General features: G+C 44.7%; 1 protein-coding gene across 1 annotated transcript in view; it reads left to right on the top strand.

Moving 5' to 3' along the window:
- LOC135918143 (lysosomal aspartic protease-like) overlaps positions 1 to 16,347 on the top strand; it is a 29,680-nt gene that overhangs the window by 728 nt on the left and 12,605 nt on the right. The window contains exons 2-4 of the mRNA XM_065451802.2: positions 1,178 to 1,277; positions 2,045 to 2,162; positions 14,617 to 14,798. Coding sequence (XP_065307874.1) covers positions 1,178 to 1,277; positions 2,045 to 2,162; positions 14,617 to 14,798 — 400 coding nt within the window. The remainder of the gene's footprint in view (positions 1 to 1,177; positions 1,278 to 2,044; positions 2,163 to 14,616; positions 14,799 to 16,347) is intronic.

Genomic DNA, 16,347 nt, shown 5'->3' on the forward strand with positions numbered 1-16,347 from the left:
AATTGGTTTCGGCACGTAACGCTTCATAATTTAAGTTTAATATAGCGAATGTGACCTACCTGCCAATATACAACGATAAGCGCACACGTCTTATTTCCGAAGCGTTCCACATTCATGTTAGCGGAGAAGCGGCTGTAAGCCTTCCCTCTATCGCTCTTTCCGAAAGAGATTGCCTTCCTCTCGCATTAATTGTATTTTTATCCCCTGTGCATGCTGAATTCTGTTGATTCTGTGCTTCGAGATAGCGATGAAGTATTTATATGCTGACCTAAAGAATAAAGGCACTTTGTTGTTAGTCATCGCTGGTGTCTGTGTCCCTCTCCTCGTCCTGTTGTTTAGCGCTGTTTTACTGGTCGTAATGCGAGACATCCCATCAATGTTTTTATTGCTTCGTCTTGTGTGACGACATTGTCGCTGTCAGGTATATGAAAGGTCAGGCGGGCACAACATAAGAAGTCCGAAGAAACTTTAGCAGCTTCTAATGCTGACGGCTCCAGATTTCGAGTATGCCTCTAATCAGACTTAAAATTTCGCTCCCTTCACACTACGTACCATGCGTAATTCCACCTCAGCCACCATTTTGCAACACTGAAATGTTTGCGGAACCAATTATGCCGATTTGATTTACGACATGGGTGCCGATCGTTCCCAGCAACCACCTGACCCCTTCTTCGTTCTTATCTATTCGCCCAGCCACATCTCCCGTAACACACACACACACACACACACACACACACACACACACACACACACACACACACACACACACACACACACACACACACACACACACACACACACACACACACACACACACACACACACACACACACACACATACACTTTTATATCTAGCAGTTTCTCGTGAGGTAGAGCACCATCCGATCCCAACCTCCTGATACGTATATGTGATTATGTGGGGTGCTACAATATGTTCTTCTGGATGCTTCATCTCTCCTTTGTGGTCATGGTGCCAATTTTCTGCTTTCCACATGTTTAACCACAAGCTGTCATTTCTCATAAGTTACAATCGCAAGCAAACGAAAGAAGTATCTAAATAATAAAATAAAATATAAATAATGAACCCTTGTTATTCTACAGTTCTGCTTGAGATCGCCTCCGATAAACTCTGTATTTAACATACCAGCATTTCTATATTATTTGCCTTCGTCCCCAGGCCTCGACAGAGCAATGAAGTAATAATCAGAGGACATAACTACAGCGCGAACCAATGGGAACCTGGTGCCGTCGTGACAATACCTCTGAAAAGGAGCAATGTGAGTATACATAAAGTGCTCTTCACAAAAGCGCTACTCAGATTTACTTTGTTTCTTGTGTTACACGGTTTACATGCACAAAGGCAAATTGGTGAAAGGGCCTCACAAGCCAGTCTGAACCCAAGCGAGCACGAGCTTCATCCTTGCGCGTAGCGCCCGCAAACTGGGTTCCGCCGCTTTCTTCTCTACACTGGCACACGGGGAAAAGGAGAACCATCCTGATCAACGCGTAGTTAATATAGCTAGGTCGTAGTCTGGCTTAAGGCGACTGACATAGGCAATCTTTATTCTTCGAAGAAATAGATCAGGGCTTGGTGTCATAGGCTGGACATCCCATTTCATGGACGAGGAGAGGGTGACTATGCGGTAAGGCTTCAATATCGGCCAAGCAGTTTACTAGAAAGCGCACCACTGTTCGGTTAAACTTGAAGCTAAGCGAGGGCACAGGTAGAGAAAGCAGGATGAAGCCGGTCACCGTCTTGTCACAGTTCTTGTCGACCATTGTTGTGTGTCGTTAATCAACGGCTGAGATGTGCACAGAACTCCGCTTACTTGGAGACACAGCAACAGGTGTGCAGATGATGTGGAGTCAGGCCTGTACGAAAGCAAAGTGTTCAGCAGGCACGATTGAAACGTTGAATTTTATCAATATCTTCAAACATGTAATATATGTCGAAGGGGACTAATGCGAAGACAATGTATAACCATTTAGACTTTAATATTGGTTCACCTATATAATTGAAAAGTTGCTTTGCCACACTTTACAGAATCAATACTACGGGGTCATCAGTATCGGAACACCACCGCAAACTTTCAATGTTGTCTTCGACACAAATTCTAATGTTACATGGCTGCCTTCAGTTGGTTGCAGCAAGGCACAATGTGGTAAGTATATTTTGCTGCAGCGTTAAAACATTACGCTTAAACAAATATTTTGATGGAGCTTTTTTTATAATGGCCTCTTTCTTTCACATAAGACCCGTTGTAGCTGAACTGTAAAAGTACGCTTCTTCTTCAACAAATGACTTCTTCAACAAAATAACTTGTCGAATGAAAGAGCTAGCTTCTTTCCCGAGCTCGAGATCATACAATGAGCAATGCTGCTTCTCTAACAGTTACCCTGGCACAGTTGTCGTTGCCGCGGATATCTATTTTTTAATAAAGCAACTCTCGGTGGCTAGCAGATGCGAATAAATTGTTTGTGCACAATATTGTGCGCACTCGCAAATTGTTGCGCCTTGATAAGCAAAAAAACTGGCGGAACCCATCTCCCGATGAATGTCGACGTCACTGCAGTTGGCGTTGAGACAATGTAACGATACGCTCTATTGCAACCACCATAACGCACCGAGTATAATGCGTGTATTGACCGAGATGCACTCCCAAGCTTCCCTCTATAATGTCTGGGCAGAAATGTGCGCGCCTCTTTAGAACAGAGAACGATGCGAGAGGCGCGTTTCGTCTGTCATGTGCTGTTGGTCGGAACCACGGCGAGCGCTGAAGTTACCTTCCAATCACGCAGCTCGGCCGTGAGATCAAAGCCTGCCACTACTCGTCGACTATCTGGGTGTTCATGCCAAACTGCATTGTGACGCTATCTGACGCCGCAGGCGATTATTGTCGCGATATTGCATTTCGCATACGTGTCCATTAGGAACCTTGTGCCTGTCAATACACCCCTGACGTAAGGACAACAGGTGCGGCGCTAAGCAGACGAAGATGCAATGCGAGAAACACAAGGCATACGGGTACCAACTTCCAAATGTTTATTCGCCATAAACCACGCCGTTTCATACATGACACAAGGTGCAAATTAATCATAGTAAAAATCAGCTAATAAGGGTGGTAGGAGCTAACATCCAATCGTTAGCCTGCGATCACCAGAGTGGATAACAACGTAACTGCAGTGACCTGAACTTAACTACCAAGGCAGGCGCATGCGCATTACAGGCGTAAACCGAGTAGAAAACCAAATGGTGCAGCTGCACGTTCTAATCTTTCCGGTGATTACAGGCTACCTTTTATAAATTACATTTCATTGTTCGATACTTCTTGTGATGGCATGCTAACAAACGTAGTGCCTTCCCTTTTTGTTAAGAACGCATCGATTACCTCAATTTTAGTGTGGTTTCTTGCTTTCCTTAGAAAGATTGGTTGGTCCACAACTGGCAGACAACCATAGCGCTTGCAGTAGTCTGCCAAGTGCCCCCCCCCCCCCCCCCATGTTGCTGTTAACTGCAAACCGGTGTTCTCTCGTACGATCGTAGAAGCACCGTTTGGCTTACCCACTATACACCCTGCCCCAGCGTATGGAAATATTGTAAACCACATCGCTAACACAATCAGTGTGGTGGGCTTCTTCAAGCATGCAACCGGCAGCTTATTCGCCATCAAAGGGCAAACCTTGGCCACTTTCCACGGAGTGAAAAACACAGTGCGCACATTGTATCTGACTGCGACCTTCTTCACATTGTGTGACAGCTGATGTACCTACGGTATTACGAGCGTATTCATCTGTTTCTTTGGCTCCCGCACTTTTCTGTGCGCGTGTTATCTTCTGCAGTACGCTTTTGCGCAACCCGCAATATCATCTGTTTCGGAAATCGAGTTTTCCTCAAGAAGCTAATTTGATTCCTAAAACCTGTAACGAGATTTTGCTCGCATGACTTCATTAATGCGGAATTGGGGCATATCTTAGATACTCCCTTCTTGACCAGTTAATAATGTGCGATCTATACTGGTAGAAGGCTTTTCGTTGTCCTTGAATTATACATCCAGCACACGTGTACCTTTGTGAGGCTTGAAGTGAATTGAAGGAATTGAATTGAGTTATCCTGTTGCAATTGCTAGCTGAAACCTAGTCTGCCGGATTCTGCCAAGAAGGTGTTTGTTGATTTTTCCCAGGCAACGTCAAGGCTTGTGTCAGTTAGATTTATTAGCCCAAGATATTCAACCACATACTTATAAATCCTAACTGCATTACAATGGGTGATTTTGGTGTAAATGCATTTGTGAACGAATGAAAAATAAATAGCGCGCGAAACCAGAACTACGAAGAGGCGATGCATATACCCGCTTTTCCGAAAGCATTCTCGAAATACTTCAAGCACAATAGGAAAGACGATATGAGCGTTCCTGCTTTGAGTATGCAGGATAAAATTATAAGCGCTGATCAAGAAAAAGCGGATGTTTAGAACGAATAGTTAAAATCAGTTTTTGCTGAAAATACACTTGACGAGATGACAGCAGTCCCATTTGCCCAGCCTTCAATGACAAACTTTCAGATTGATGGTAATGATGTTGACTGCTTGCTACGACAGGTAGATACATCAAAGGCAGCTGGTCCTGATGGATTATCGCTGGTTGTTCTCCAAAAATATCATAGTATTATTGAAGATTATTCGAGCATTATGTGTGAAATAACGCCTAATACTGGAATTGTTCCACATGATTGGAAAGTTGAAAACGTCATGCCGGTATACAAATGAGGTGACAAAAAAAAACGTCGAAAATGACAGGCCCATCTCGCTGAAAGCAATTTGCTCTAGGCTATTTTGCCCATCATTTACAGTGAAATGATCTAATACCTTGATTCGATTAGCTTCTTCGCAGTATCTCAGCTTGGTTTTAGGTATGGACGCTCATGCATTACGTAGCTAGTCGAATTTGAGCATTACATTTTACATTCTTAAGACATTAATCCCCATGTGGATGCAATGTTTCATGGTTTCCGTAGAGCTTTCGACACCGTACCACATAGCCTATTAGAATTTGCGATGCTTTCTGCAAAGCAAGCCTTAAAGTTATTATTTCGATAAAAAAAAATTACTTACACGGTTGCCAACAAAGTGTAGTTATTAACGCCTCAAAATCATCTGCGGTAACCATGACGTCTGGTGTGCCACAAGAGAGCCTATTAGGACCGCTGCTGTTCTTAAATTTTTCAATAGCATCGTTAAAGATGTGTCCTCTGCCATTAAATCACGGAGAGATGCTGAAACGTTGCAGAGAGACTTGCGCCCGACATCGCAACGGAAAATGAGCCAGATCGTCCGCAAATGTTGCCGCATAGCATTCACCAAACGTATCCATAGATTAGAAACAAACTATACCATTAACAGTTCAATGATTCTGACAGCCATAAGTGGAATAACCACAAAGAAGTTTTAGTGACAAGGGCAAGTAAGATGGTGTATTCTGTACGAAGGAACATTAAGCAGGCTTCATCAACCGTAAAACAAGCCCTTACTGTTTGTATGTACGATTCATTCTAGAATATGATCGTGTTTTTTGGGACTCTCATAAGGAGTACCTAATTGAAAGAACGGAAAAAAGTGCAAAATCAAGCAGCTAGATCTGTAAGTAATAGGTATAAATATTTCCAAGTATTTCCGAAATAAAAAGTACGTTGGGATGGGTGCCATTAGCAATAAGAAGAAAGCAACTGCGGTTTAAATATCTTCATAGTAACTATCATAATAATAAATACATTATTCTCCACCAATACCTCCCAGAACAGACGTACGTCTCGCTTCGTCGAGATAATTTCCGAAAATATTAGACTACCCGTTCAAAATACACAATTCTGGTAGTGCATTCTTTGTAAAAAGAATGCAAGTATGGAACCGCCTCCGAGACGATATCGTTAGCAAAACCAGTAATGAACTCTTTCTCCATTCCATATGATAACATCGGCATCGATAATGTCTACACGAACAGAAGTATTCTCCCGAAGTTTTTCTATTGTTTAGTATGTATGTTTGTGGTAATGTTTGTATATTCTGTATGATTTCGCATAAATGGCGTGCTATATTCTGGTTTTATCACAAGCCTTGAACAACAATTAATGGCTATTTGTGTTATGTTGTGATCCATGCACCCCCCCCCGCCCCCAAACGCAACGCGTTATGGTTATGGTTATGGCGTTATGGTTATGGTGAAAAGTGTAAAAAATAAATAGTTAATTAAATAAATCGATTATAGCAGCGGGTAAAATACGTAATGGTGGGCAGTGCGTAGACTAGGCAAATCTCTCAAAACTGATCAGAATTGATTGCCGTATTGTTCTGGAAGCAAACTGCGACAGTCGCTTCTATAGTTTCACAACTGCGTTAAACAAGCCAAGCTGAGGTACGGAATAAAAGAAATTGGCGCACGTCAATCGAAAAACCACTGGTGATTGCTAGCTTGCCTTCTTCTCGATCTTGAAGTAGATCTATCGGGCTACGTACCAACAAAGTTTCCTGTACGACCAGAACGGTAAGGATGCGTTGCAGGAAACTTCGAACGTCTTCTTGCCAAGTAAAGCACCTTTCTCGGATACAATCACTCTAAGCGGGCCCTCTGACTAATGTGTCTTACTCGTGAAGAAAGCTACAAGCCTATTATTATCACACTTATTACGCCGTATGGGTGGTCACTTGAGAGACCATATCAAGCGCTGGTGTTTTGCGCCACTCCTGCACGAAACTATCTGTCTAATGAAAGCAAGAGGCAGCAGTGCCAGGGATATGATCGAGGTGCTGCTTATCAAAAGAGCAGACACTAAGTGCGTTAGCACGCCATCACTAGCAATAAGGGACAAAGCAATGTCATTCATAAAAGATAACCGGTAATAGTCGCGAATTTTAGAACATGCTGCTGCCATATTTGGTTTGCTATGTGGTCTGCACCGGAAATTCACGCGTATTCCTACGTGCTTGCCTTGATAGTTCAATTCACGTCCCTTCAGTGCCATTGTTATCCACTCTGATGATCACTGGCTCGAGACCGGGTGTTAGGTCTTACCACAATTGTTCTTGATATTTTTAGTGTAATTTGTTTGCCCTTATATTTTATGTGTAAAATTGCGTAGTTTCTTATGAAAAAAACTGTTCGAAGTTGGCGCCCGCGTATTTCGTTTGTGTCTCAGTTCGTCGTCGTCTGGTTATCACTTTACCTTTTGTCCTTAATTCATTAACCAACCGCCGTAGCGAGAGGTTTCGTTCAATAAACCAAGTTCTTGCCATCCTGCTGCAGGAATCACGATGATGGCATACGATTATGCAAGGAGCACGCCGTCTGCTTCGGCCAGCGGCGCGTGCAGTGTATTGTCACACGTCACTAATGGTCTAAAGTAACACCGCACTCCCAGCGTTATCTTCTGCAGTCATCCCATAGTAGAAGCTTGAAAAGATAATCAATATGGCCAGGACTCGATGGGTGTGATGGCTTGACGACGACTGCGTGATGACAATGAGGTTACAATGCTGGAAGAACGACGGTGACATGGAGATGATGCAGTGACAATGTCGGCGTGACGGCAGTGAGATGGCATCACTGGTATGATGCCCACGTCATGAGGACATTGACATGAAGAAGCTGGGTTGCTGACGACAGTATGACAATGAACGCATGGTGAAGATTATATGGCCATGACGGGAGGAGCATGACGGCATGACTACGATGGCGTGTTTTCGACGGCGGAGACAATGACATAATACGCTGGCAGAAAGGCGCTTATATCGCGACGAAGTGACGATGAAATAACGAAGATAGAGGTCGTTTGTGCATGTCCTGCCCGTGCCCATTTCTTTTTCTTGATTTCAACTAAGATGTCATTAACTCGCGTTTGTTCCCTCACCCAATTCGCTCTTTTCTTATCCCTTAACGTTACACCCATCATTCTTCTTGCCACAGCTCGTTGCATCGTCCTCAATTTAAGTAGAACCCTTTTCGCAAGCCTCCAGGTTTCTGCCCCGTACGTGAGTACTGGTAAGATACAGCCGTTACACACCTTTCTCTTGAGGGATAATGGCAACCTGCTGTTCATGAGCTGAGAATGCCTGCCAAACGCACCGCAGGCCATTCTTATTCGTCGGATTATTTCCGTCTCATGATACGGATCAGTGGTCACAACCTGCCCTAATTAGACGTATTCCCTTACCACTTCCAGTGCCTCACTACCTATCGTAAACTGCTGTTCTCTTCCGAGACTGTTAAACATTACTTTAGTTTCCTGCAGATGAATTTTTTTACCCACCCGTGTCTGCTTTGTCTCTCCAGGTCAGTGAGCATGCATTGCAATTGGTCTCCTGAGTTACTAAGCAAGGCAATATCATCAGCGAATCGCGAGTTACTATTGTATTCTCCATTAACTCTTATCCCCAATTCTTACCACTCTAGGTCTCTGAATACCTCCTGTAAACACGTTGTCAATAGCATTATAGGGATCGTATCTCCCTGCCTGACGCTTTTCGTTATTGGAATTTTGTTACTTTCTTTATGGAGGACTACGGTGGCTGTCGAGCCGCTATAGATATCTTTCAGTATATTTACCTATGGCTCGTCTACACCCTAATTACGTAATGCCTCCATGTCTGATGAGGATTCGACTGAATGAAACGCTTTTTCGTAATAAATGAAAGCTATATATAAGCGTTGCTTAAATTCCGCACACTTCTCTATCACCTGACTGATAGTGTGAATATGGTCTATTGTTGAGTAGCCTTTATGGAATCCTGCCTGGTCCTTTGGTTGACGGAAGTCTAAGGTTTTCCTGATTCGAATTGCCATTACCTTAGTAAATACTTTGTAGGCAACGGACAGTAAGCTGATCGGTCTATAATTTTTCAAGTCTTTGGCGTCCCCTTTCTTATGGATCAGGATTATGTCAGCGTTCTTCCAAGATTCCGGTACGCTAGAGGTAATGAGGCACTGTGTATACAGGCAGGCCAGTTTTTCCAGAACAATGTGCCCACCATCCTTCAAAATATCTGCTGTTACCTGATCCTCCCCAGCTGCCTTCCCCCTTGGCATACCTCCCAAGGAGTTCTTTACTTCTTCCGGCATTACTTCTGGGATTATAAGTTCCTCTATATGATTTTCTCTCACATTATCTTCGTGCGTGCCACTGGTACTGTATAAATCTGTATAGAACTCCTCAGCAACTTGAACTATCTCATCTATATTAGTAATCATATTGCCGGCTTTGTCTCTGAACGTGTACATCTGATTCTTGCCTATTCCTAGTTTCTTCTACCTTGATATAAAGAGTTTTGTATCCCCTGTTTTGTTTTACAACATTTAGTACATTTTTTACATGAGCTTTGGCTCAGGTAGCTTCCAGCACGTGCATTTGATAGGAATATGTTTTCTTTAGATGCTTTCCTAAACGCGCATACTTAAAGCGCGTAGGAATCATTGAAATATGTTTATATTTTAATTGCCTTACAAGGGACTTCAGTTTATTAAAGACGACTTCTTTATGTATTAGTATTTCGTGCCCTTAGACATTTTACCACATGACGAAAACATGTCGACATGCCAGGCCATGATGTAGAGGCATATGGGCTCGACAAGCTGCCCACGGAACATTTCTCCGTGCTCCTCTCTATGAAACCGTAGACGCAAATGAACTTCAAAGTATGCATCGTAAATAAATATGCGTATTGTCGCGTGGTTCTTTGTCTGGCGTGTCAGTTTGGTGTTGGAGTCGGGCAGGCACGTACCCAAGGGGGGCCCAGGGGGGCCCGCCCCCCCCCCCCCCAAATCAAGTGGCATACCCCTCCCCTCCCCACCCACGCCACCACTCCTCACACATTCCCATAGCGCCACCGGATCAATAATGAGACTTGACAGCTGTTCATCGGTCAGCATTATTCTGCCTTTTTCACTCCTTTTAGACGGCGGTAGTTATCGGCACCTTTTGTAATGTGAAGGCCAGGATTTTCATAGATTCCGCACCCGCGCGATCAACTCGCGATGCGTTCAGTTGTCACCATCTATTCAACCATCGCGCGCATAGCTGTTGCTTTTGTTAGTTCAACCTTCTTTGTTTAGGCTGATCCTGGGACCAGGAGAGGGATGCGGCTGTTACTCAGCTGGTCTGTACTCTCATGGAACGGTTGCGGCCGAGGAAAACGCCAATTGCGTTTAACTTTTCCCTTTCCCTCATTATTTGCTTGAGTTACAGCTCGCCGCGACGCTGGCAGATGCCCGGAACCATATACACGTGGTATGGGTTAGATAAGGTGGGAAATAAAATAATGTGAAAGAGCGTCCATCATGAAACCCTGCAATAAGCCTCAAACCCATAAGCAAGATGACTGTCGCCCATTACCTCGTCTGATTTTCCCTAACTGTATAGCACTTTTCGTGCAAAATTGGCAACTGGAAAGAAAAATCGCAAGGAGTTGAGAAGTTAAGCGATATACTAAGGGACAGAGCCAAGGCAACAACCAAACTGCAAGCAGAAGCAAATAATAAAAAACTTAAGCGTTGTTTATGAGACTATTTATGGATCAACATCTTTTTATTGAAAAAGGAAGTAGAGAAAACGCCGCCGGAAGTTGAGAACAATTACTTGTTTTAAATGACGCTTCTACAGTTATCGGTCGAACCGCATCACATAGCCACTTCTCTGCTGTGCTTATTAACTTTTCCCTTTCCCTCATTATTTCCTTGAGTTACGGCTCGCCGCGTGTTTTTTCTAACCTTTCGCGGTGAGCGCAGTACGTCTAGAATCCCAGAGTCCTGCGCTTTACGCGGTTGTATGGGACTGGCGGCCGCACAGCGTTACGCAATTCGCGGAACTGTCAAAACTGATCAACAAGGCGAAAATAACTGTTATTCGAAACTATAACATGAGAAACATTGAAGAAGCCATGAAAAATGAACGCAGCCTGAAATCAGTAAAAAAGAAACCTGGCATAGGAGAAACCATGGTGTATGCACTAAACGATATACAGGGGAATATCATCAGCAATCTCGAAGTTACTGTAAAAGCAGCGGAAAAATTCTAAGCTGACCTGTATACAGTACCAAGAGGAGTCACGATACCTCACTCAGAAACAGTAATGAACAGGATACAGAAACTGCTATTTGACAGAAACCACATTTGAAACCCACAGAAACCCAGAAACCCACATTTGACAGCTTCTCCAGAGTATAAACACCTGGCATTTCCCTGGCATAGCGAATCTTGTTACACAAAGATGCTTGCGGTCTGCCTCACGAAATTACGCTGCCGCATTCCCTCCCTAAATTTCAATTTATACAGGTCGGGCTTGGTTCCCTCTCCCCTTAGTTCTTTTTGTGAAAAAGAGGAGACGATACAGCACCTTCTTCTTTCTTGCCGCCGCTCTGCGGCGTTAAGAAAAAGAATGTTGGAGATACCTTTTCGAAGAATTGGCCTGGACTTGATAGAACCTGCAATTCTTTTCTTCGGGGCGTCCACTTTGGAATTCAGCCACAGGGATGCATGCTTCGCTGTCCAAACATTCCTTACAGAATCTAAATGAATGCCCTGCTAAATTCTATTTTTTATTACTTTTAAATTAATTATTCCTCCTTCAACAGCACCTTCCTGATTTTATTTTAGCCGGCAATTCAAACCTATTCAGTGCTATTTGCATAGCTATTAGGAAATTTATGCTCTATATTATTTTGGAATAATCCACCCATTTCTTGGCCAATCCCCCATCGTGGGTAGGAGCCACACGTGCCACAGGCTAAAACAACAACAACAACAACAACAACAACAAAAACAACAAAGGAACAAGCCATGAGGATCGCCAGTCGGCCACTAGAGACTGTGAAGGAGCACATTTACCTAGGCCAATTATTCACAGGCAACCCTGATCATGAGAAGAAAATTCACATAAGAATAAAAATAGGTTGGATCGCATACGGCAGATATTCCCAGCTCCTGACTAGAAGCTTACCATTGTTATTGAAAAGTAAGGTGTGCAATCAGTGCATTTTGCCAGTGCTGACATATGAGGCAGAGGCTTCAGAGCAAGTTAAGGTTCTTAAGTTAAGTTAAGGACTGCGCAAAGAGCGATCGAACGAAGATTGCTAGGCATAACTTTAAGAGAGAGAAAGAGCGGTTTGGATCAGAGAGCCTAATTGACATCAAGAGGAAGAAATGTAGCTGGGCGGGTCATGTAATGCGCCGGATACATAACCGTTGGACCATTAGGGTTACAGAATGGTTACAAAGAGAAGGAAATGGCAATCGAGGACGACGAAGGACTAGACGGAGCGATGAAATTAGGAAATTCGCGGGCGCTAGTTGGAATCGGTTGGCGCAGGACAGGGGTAATTGGAGATCGCATTGCAGGGAGAGGCCTTCGTCCTGCAATGGACATAAAACAGGCTGCTGCAGCTGCTGCTGCTGCTGCTGCTGCTGCTGCTGCTGCTGCTGCTGCTGCTGCTGCTGCTGATGATGATGATGATGATGATGATGGAGGTGGTGCCCCCCCCCCCCCTCAGAAAAAATATCCTGGGTACGTGCCTGGCGTCCGGTCATGGCTGTGTCGTGTTGACCTGTGGCTAGACAGTCGCCTCGTTAGGTCTTCCATTGTCGCTGCATTCTTTGTTTCTTGCTCTGCTTTACATCCTCCGTCGCCGACGAAGGCGCCGCCATCCCGACGAAGCCAACCGTACCTCCACCGGTTGCTGGTTTTAGTTTTCCGGATATTGGCTTGCAGACGGGCCCTAGGCTGATACATGTATGCTCAGCGTTGCCGCGACAGGTGGCGGCCAGGTGACGGCGAATGGACGGTCGAGGTCTCCACTTTGTGGCGGCGAGGTAGTCGGCGATGCCACGGTCTTTGGTCATGGCGCGTTGATAGGGAACCCTCGTACACCCATCTACCCGTATGGGCATCAGTGGTAGACATCGCCCGCTTCTCCGCAGTGATCAGAAAGCGGATGATGGTCGGGGGCGTGCTAAACGCCAGTCTTCCTTTGAATGCTGAGGAGGACAACGGGTTGGAGTGCTGGCGGCGGTGGCGGTTCAAGACGAAACTGAGGCCTTAGCCGGACCTGCTGCGGGCGTGAAGGGCGAACGCGACGGCGGGCTACGGCGGTGTACGTCAGCAATTCCAGGTGACGCTGCGCTGATTGAGGGATCCCTATTGACTGCTCAGTCTCCTCGCCGAAGGTTTCGGCAGTCGAATGCACTTGAGGCTGTGAAGGGAACAACTTGTTAAGCTTTTCCCTCACGACAGCTCTCATGGCCTCAAGCAAGTCGTCGGCGCTGCGATACAATTTTGGTGAGATCATGCGGCCCTTGAATTCTTGTTTCCACGTTTCAAAAGCTTCCTTGATACTTGCGGCCTCGCGAAGAAACTCTTTGACGGTCTTCAGTGCCTTTCATTACATTCTGGCAGAAAGTTCTTGCCTGACCCCACGCCTGAGAAGGCGAGCTTCCTGTTCCTTGGACATTTCCGGGTTGGCGTGGCGCAATAGACGGTTCAAATCTTCCTTCAAGATGGCAACGTTCGCTTACAACACGGCAGTGAAATGAACGCATGTCACTCCGTTCAAGCTTGTTTACGGCCGGAACCCGACGACGGCTCCCTAAGTTCTGCTGCCGCACGTCACCGCAAAGAGAATCTTGATGTTACCGCCTATCAAAAGCGCGCCAAAGGAGCCTGACAGGTTGCACGCCTGGGCATAAAAAACCAGCACAGGACCAACATCCGACACTGGAATCTTCGACGCCACTGCATCGAGCATCTGCCCAGCGACCGTGCTTGGGTCTGGACACCTAAACGCCGAGGAGGACTTAGCGAGAAACTGTTACGCCTCTGTTTCATACCCTACCAGATCATCCGACGCATTGGCACAATGGAAAATGAGGTCGTGCGAGACGGCATTTCGCAAACGCAGCGGTGCTGCGCATGACCTGAAGTCATGCACGTAATGTTTTTAAGCCTTTATACGCCCGCTGAAGAACGTAGGGACTGAATTTCTTTGTTATTTTGTCATTATCTGTCCTTTTTGTTATGGGTGGTTTTGTTTTCACATTTGTGTTTCTTTGTAGCACCGGTCCGATGTTCCATAAGAAGAGGTACTGACACGTGTACTTCTTCATCGGGTGACCACGGTTCACCGTTTAACAAATTTTATCGCTCAGCGCAGTACGCGCGTACATGCATACGAATTGCACGAATGTTATCAGTGGTTCTACGGCTTTCTGTCGTTGCCGACCTTGTGTAATCCAATTGCATGTATGTGTGACGCGAATTGTGTAGACATTTTGGAAGACATGCGGGCAGCAGTGATTACTCCCGAACATTCGATGAGTGATGTATAAAAGCCGTCGGGTTTCACCCGTTGATCTGATTCTGACGGTCGCCGCTGTCGTGGTGCTTTGAGTGTAACCTGCTTTTGTGAGCACAAGTTTCCGTAATAAAAGTTTGTTTTGTCATTAACAGTTTTGCTACTGCATTTTGACGGTCACATTAGAATATGTTGTGATGCAGCATTATTAAAATGTGTTCATAACATTTTTTTAAAAACACCCCTTCATACAAGTTTTCAACTGAGCTTACCTTATCCCCAAATTTAGGCAATCGCAAGCTGTACGACAACCGCAAGTCCTCTTCGTACTCTCACTACGGTATATGGGTCGATGTCCCGTCTTTTGCTGGGAACGGCATCAAAGGAACTGCCGCACGTGAGACCATTGACATAGGTGGTATCAAGCTCACGGACCAGCTTTTTGTTGAAGCAACCGTCATCGATCCTAAGGTTTGCTATTCTTTTGGAATGAACTATTTCTTTCTGGGTCAGCCAGTTCGGCAGTCTGGGCAGAAATAGATATTAATCACCTCTCACGGCAGAAAACGATTGAAAAATATTTGAGGCAATGTGTAGGAATAATGATTTACTTCATTTTTTATAGGTTTACGTGCCAAACAGATGATATGAATATCAGGCACCCCATAGTGGGGAACTCCAGATTGATTTTTTAGCATCTCGAGTTTTTACATGTATATGCTGCCAAGTATTTGGGGCCAACATTACATCATTCCATTCCACGGAGGGTCATCTTACTTTAGCACTGACCTAGCGAAATTGTGTCCTGAGCTCAAGACTTATTTTAAGGTAACCCCTTTTCCACGTGAAGGTGCGTAAAACTGCCTATTTAGTGGCTACAGAAACTAAGTGGCTAGAGTCAAGTAGAACTAAGATTGTTGCTCAGAGTACCTGAAATGTTGTAGTAGTCTCAAACAGTGCAAAGGGAAAAACGAGAAGCAAAAACTTTACAGTGATCACTTCCGCCAATATTTATAGCGTCATTCGCGCTAATAAGTTGTCCATGATGGAGTCTATAAGCGTGACTGAACGAGGACGTAGCAAGAAACAGATGCACAGAGACAGCGCTTCGCTTTCAACTATAGATTTTATTTTCGCATGCATCGATGTATATATACCGTACGAGGGGAAACAAGCGTGACAGGGAAAAAAATAAGCAACATTCACTGGTGCGTATCGGCAAACCGTACCCGTGTGCAAGGCATGGTGAAAACATATACTGCAATGGTTACAAAGATAAACTGAGGAACCGTATCTCATTTTTAGATAGCGACACTGAAGGCTTGTTCACGCACCTTTTCTGTAATTTTGCTATTTCGTAGGCTTCCACTATCTCCCTTGTCATCCTTCTTTGAGCCCTATACAGAATGGATGTAATTTCAAACATGGGTTTGCAGGAACAATCTCAGCAATCAATACACAAACGTACCAAGATTACCCTAGTGACGTTATATCGATGCTCTTTTATTCTCCCATTGATGCATATGCCGGTTTGGCCAACATACGTTCTTCGGCACGAAAGTGGAATGCCATAGACAACGTTATGAGTGCAGGTTACAAATTGTTATCGATGCTGATTAGAACATGCGTGACTTTTGTTAATTTCAGTATTAAGCTGTTTGCATAGCTTCTGTAGACGTTCAGGGGCAGAGACGTCCACCTCAGATTTTGCCGCTATTCTTCAGAGATTATCGGAAACGCACTGAATGTATGCTACCACAGTAGCTTTCCTTGCTCTAGCAGTGGCACGCCTTCCACTCGATGCGTTTTTACATTTCCAGCTGAAGCCTTCCGCCACAAAGGTGAGCATACGCATCGGGTAACCGGAACCTGCGAGGAGCTTGGCCTGATCTCTAAAACTGGCTTCCACTTTGTGGTCACATGACATTGTCAGATAATTATTGAAGCACGATGTTACTACTGCGCGTTTTACGAGTTCTGAACGAAGAGAATGAAATGGTTGGACTGGCTTATTGCCCCT

Source organism: Dermacentor albipictus, chromosome 10 (assembly GCF_038994185.2).
Source record: "Dermacentor albipictus isolate Rhodes 1998 colony chromosome 10, USDA_Dalb.pri_finalv2, whole genome shotgun sequence".
Classification (NCBI taxonomy): Eukaryota; Metazoa; Arthropoda; class Arachnida; order Ixodida; family Ixodidae; genus Dermacentor; species Dermacentor albipictus.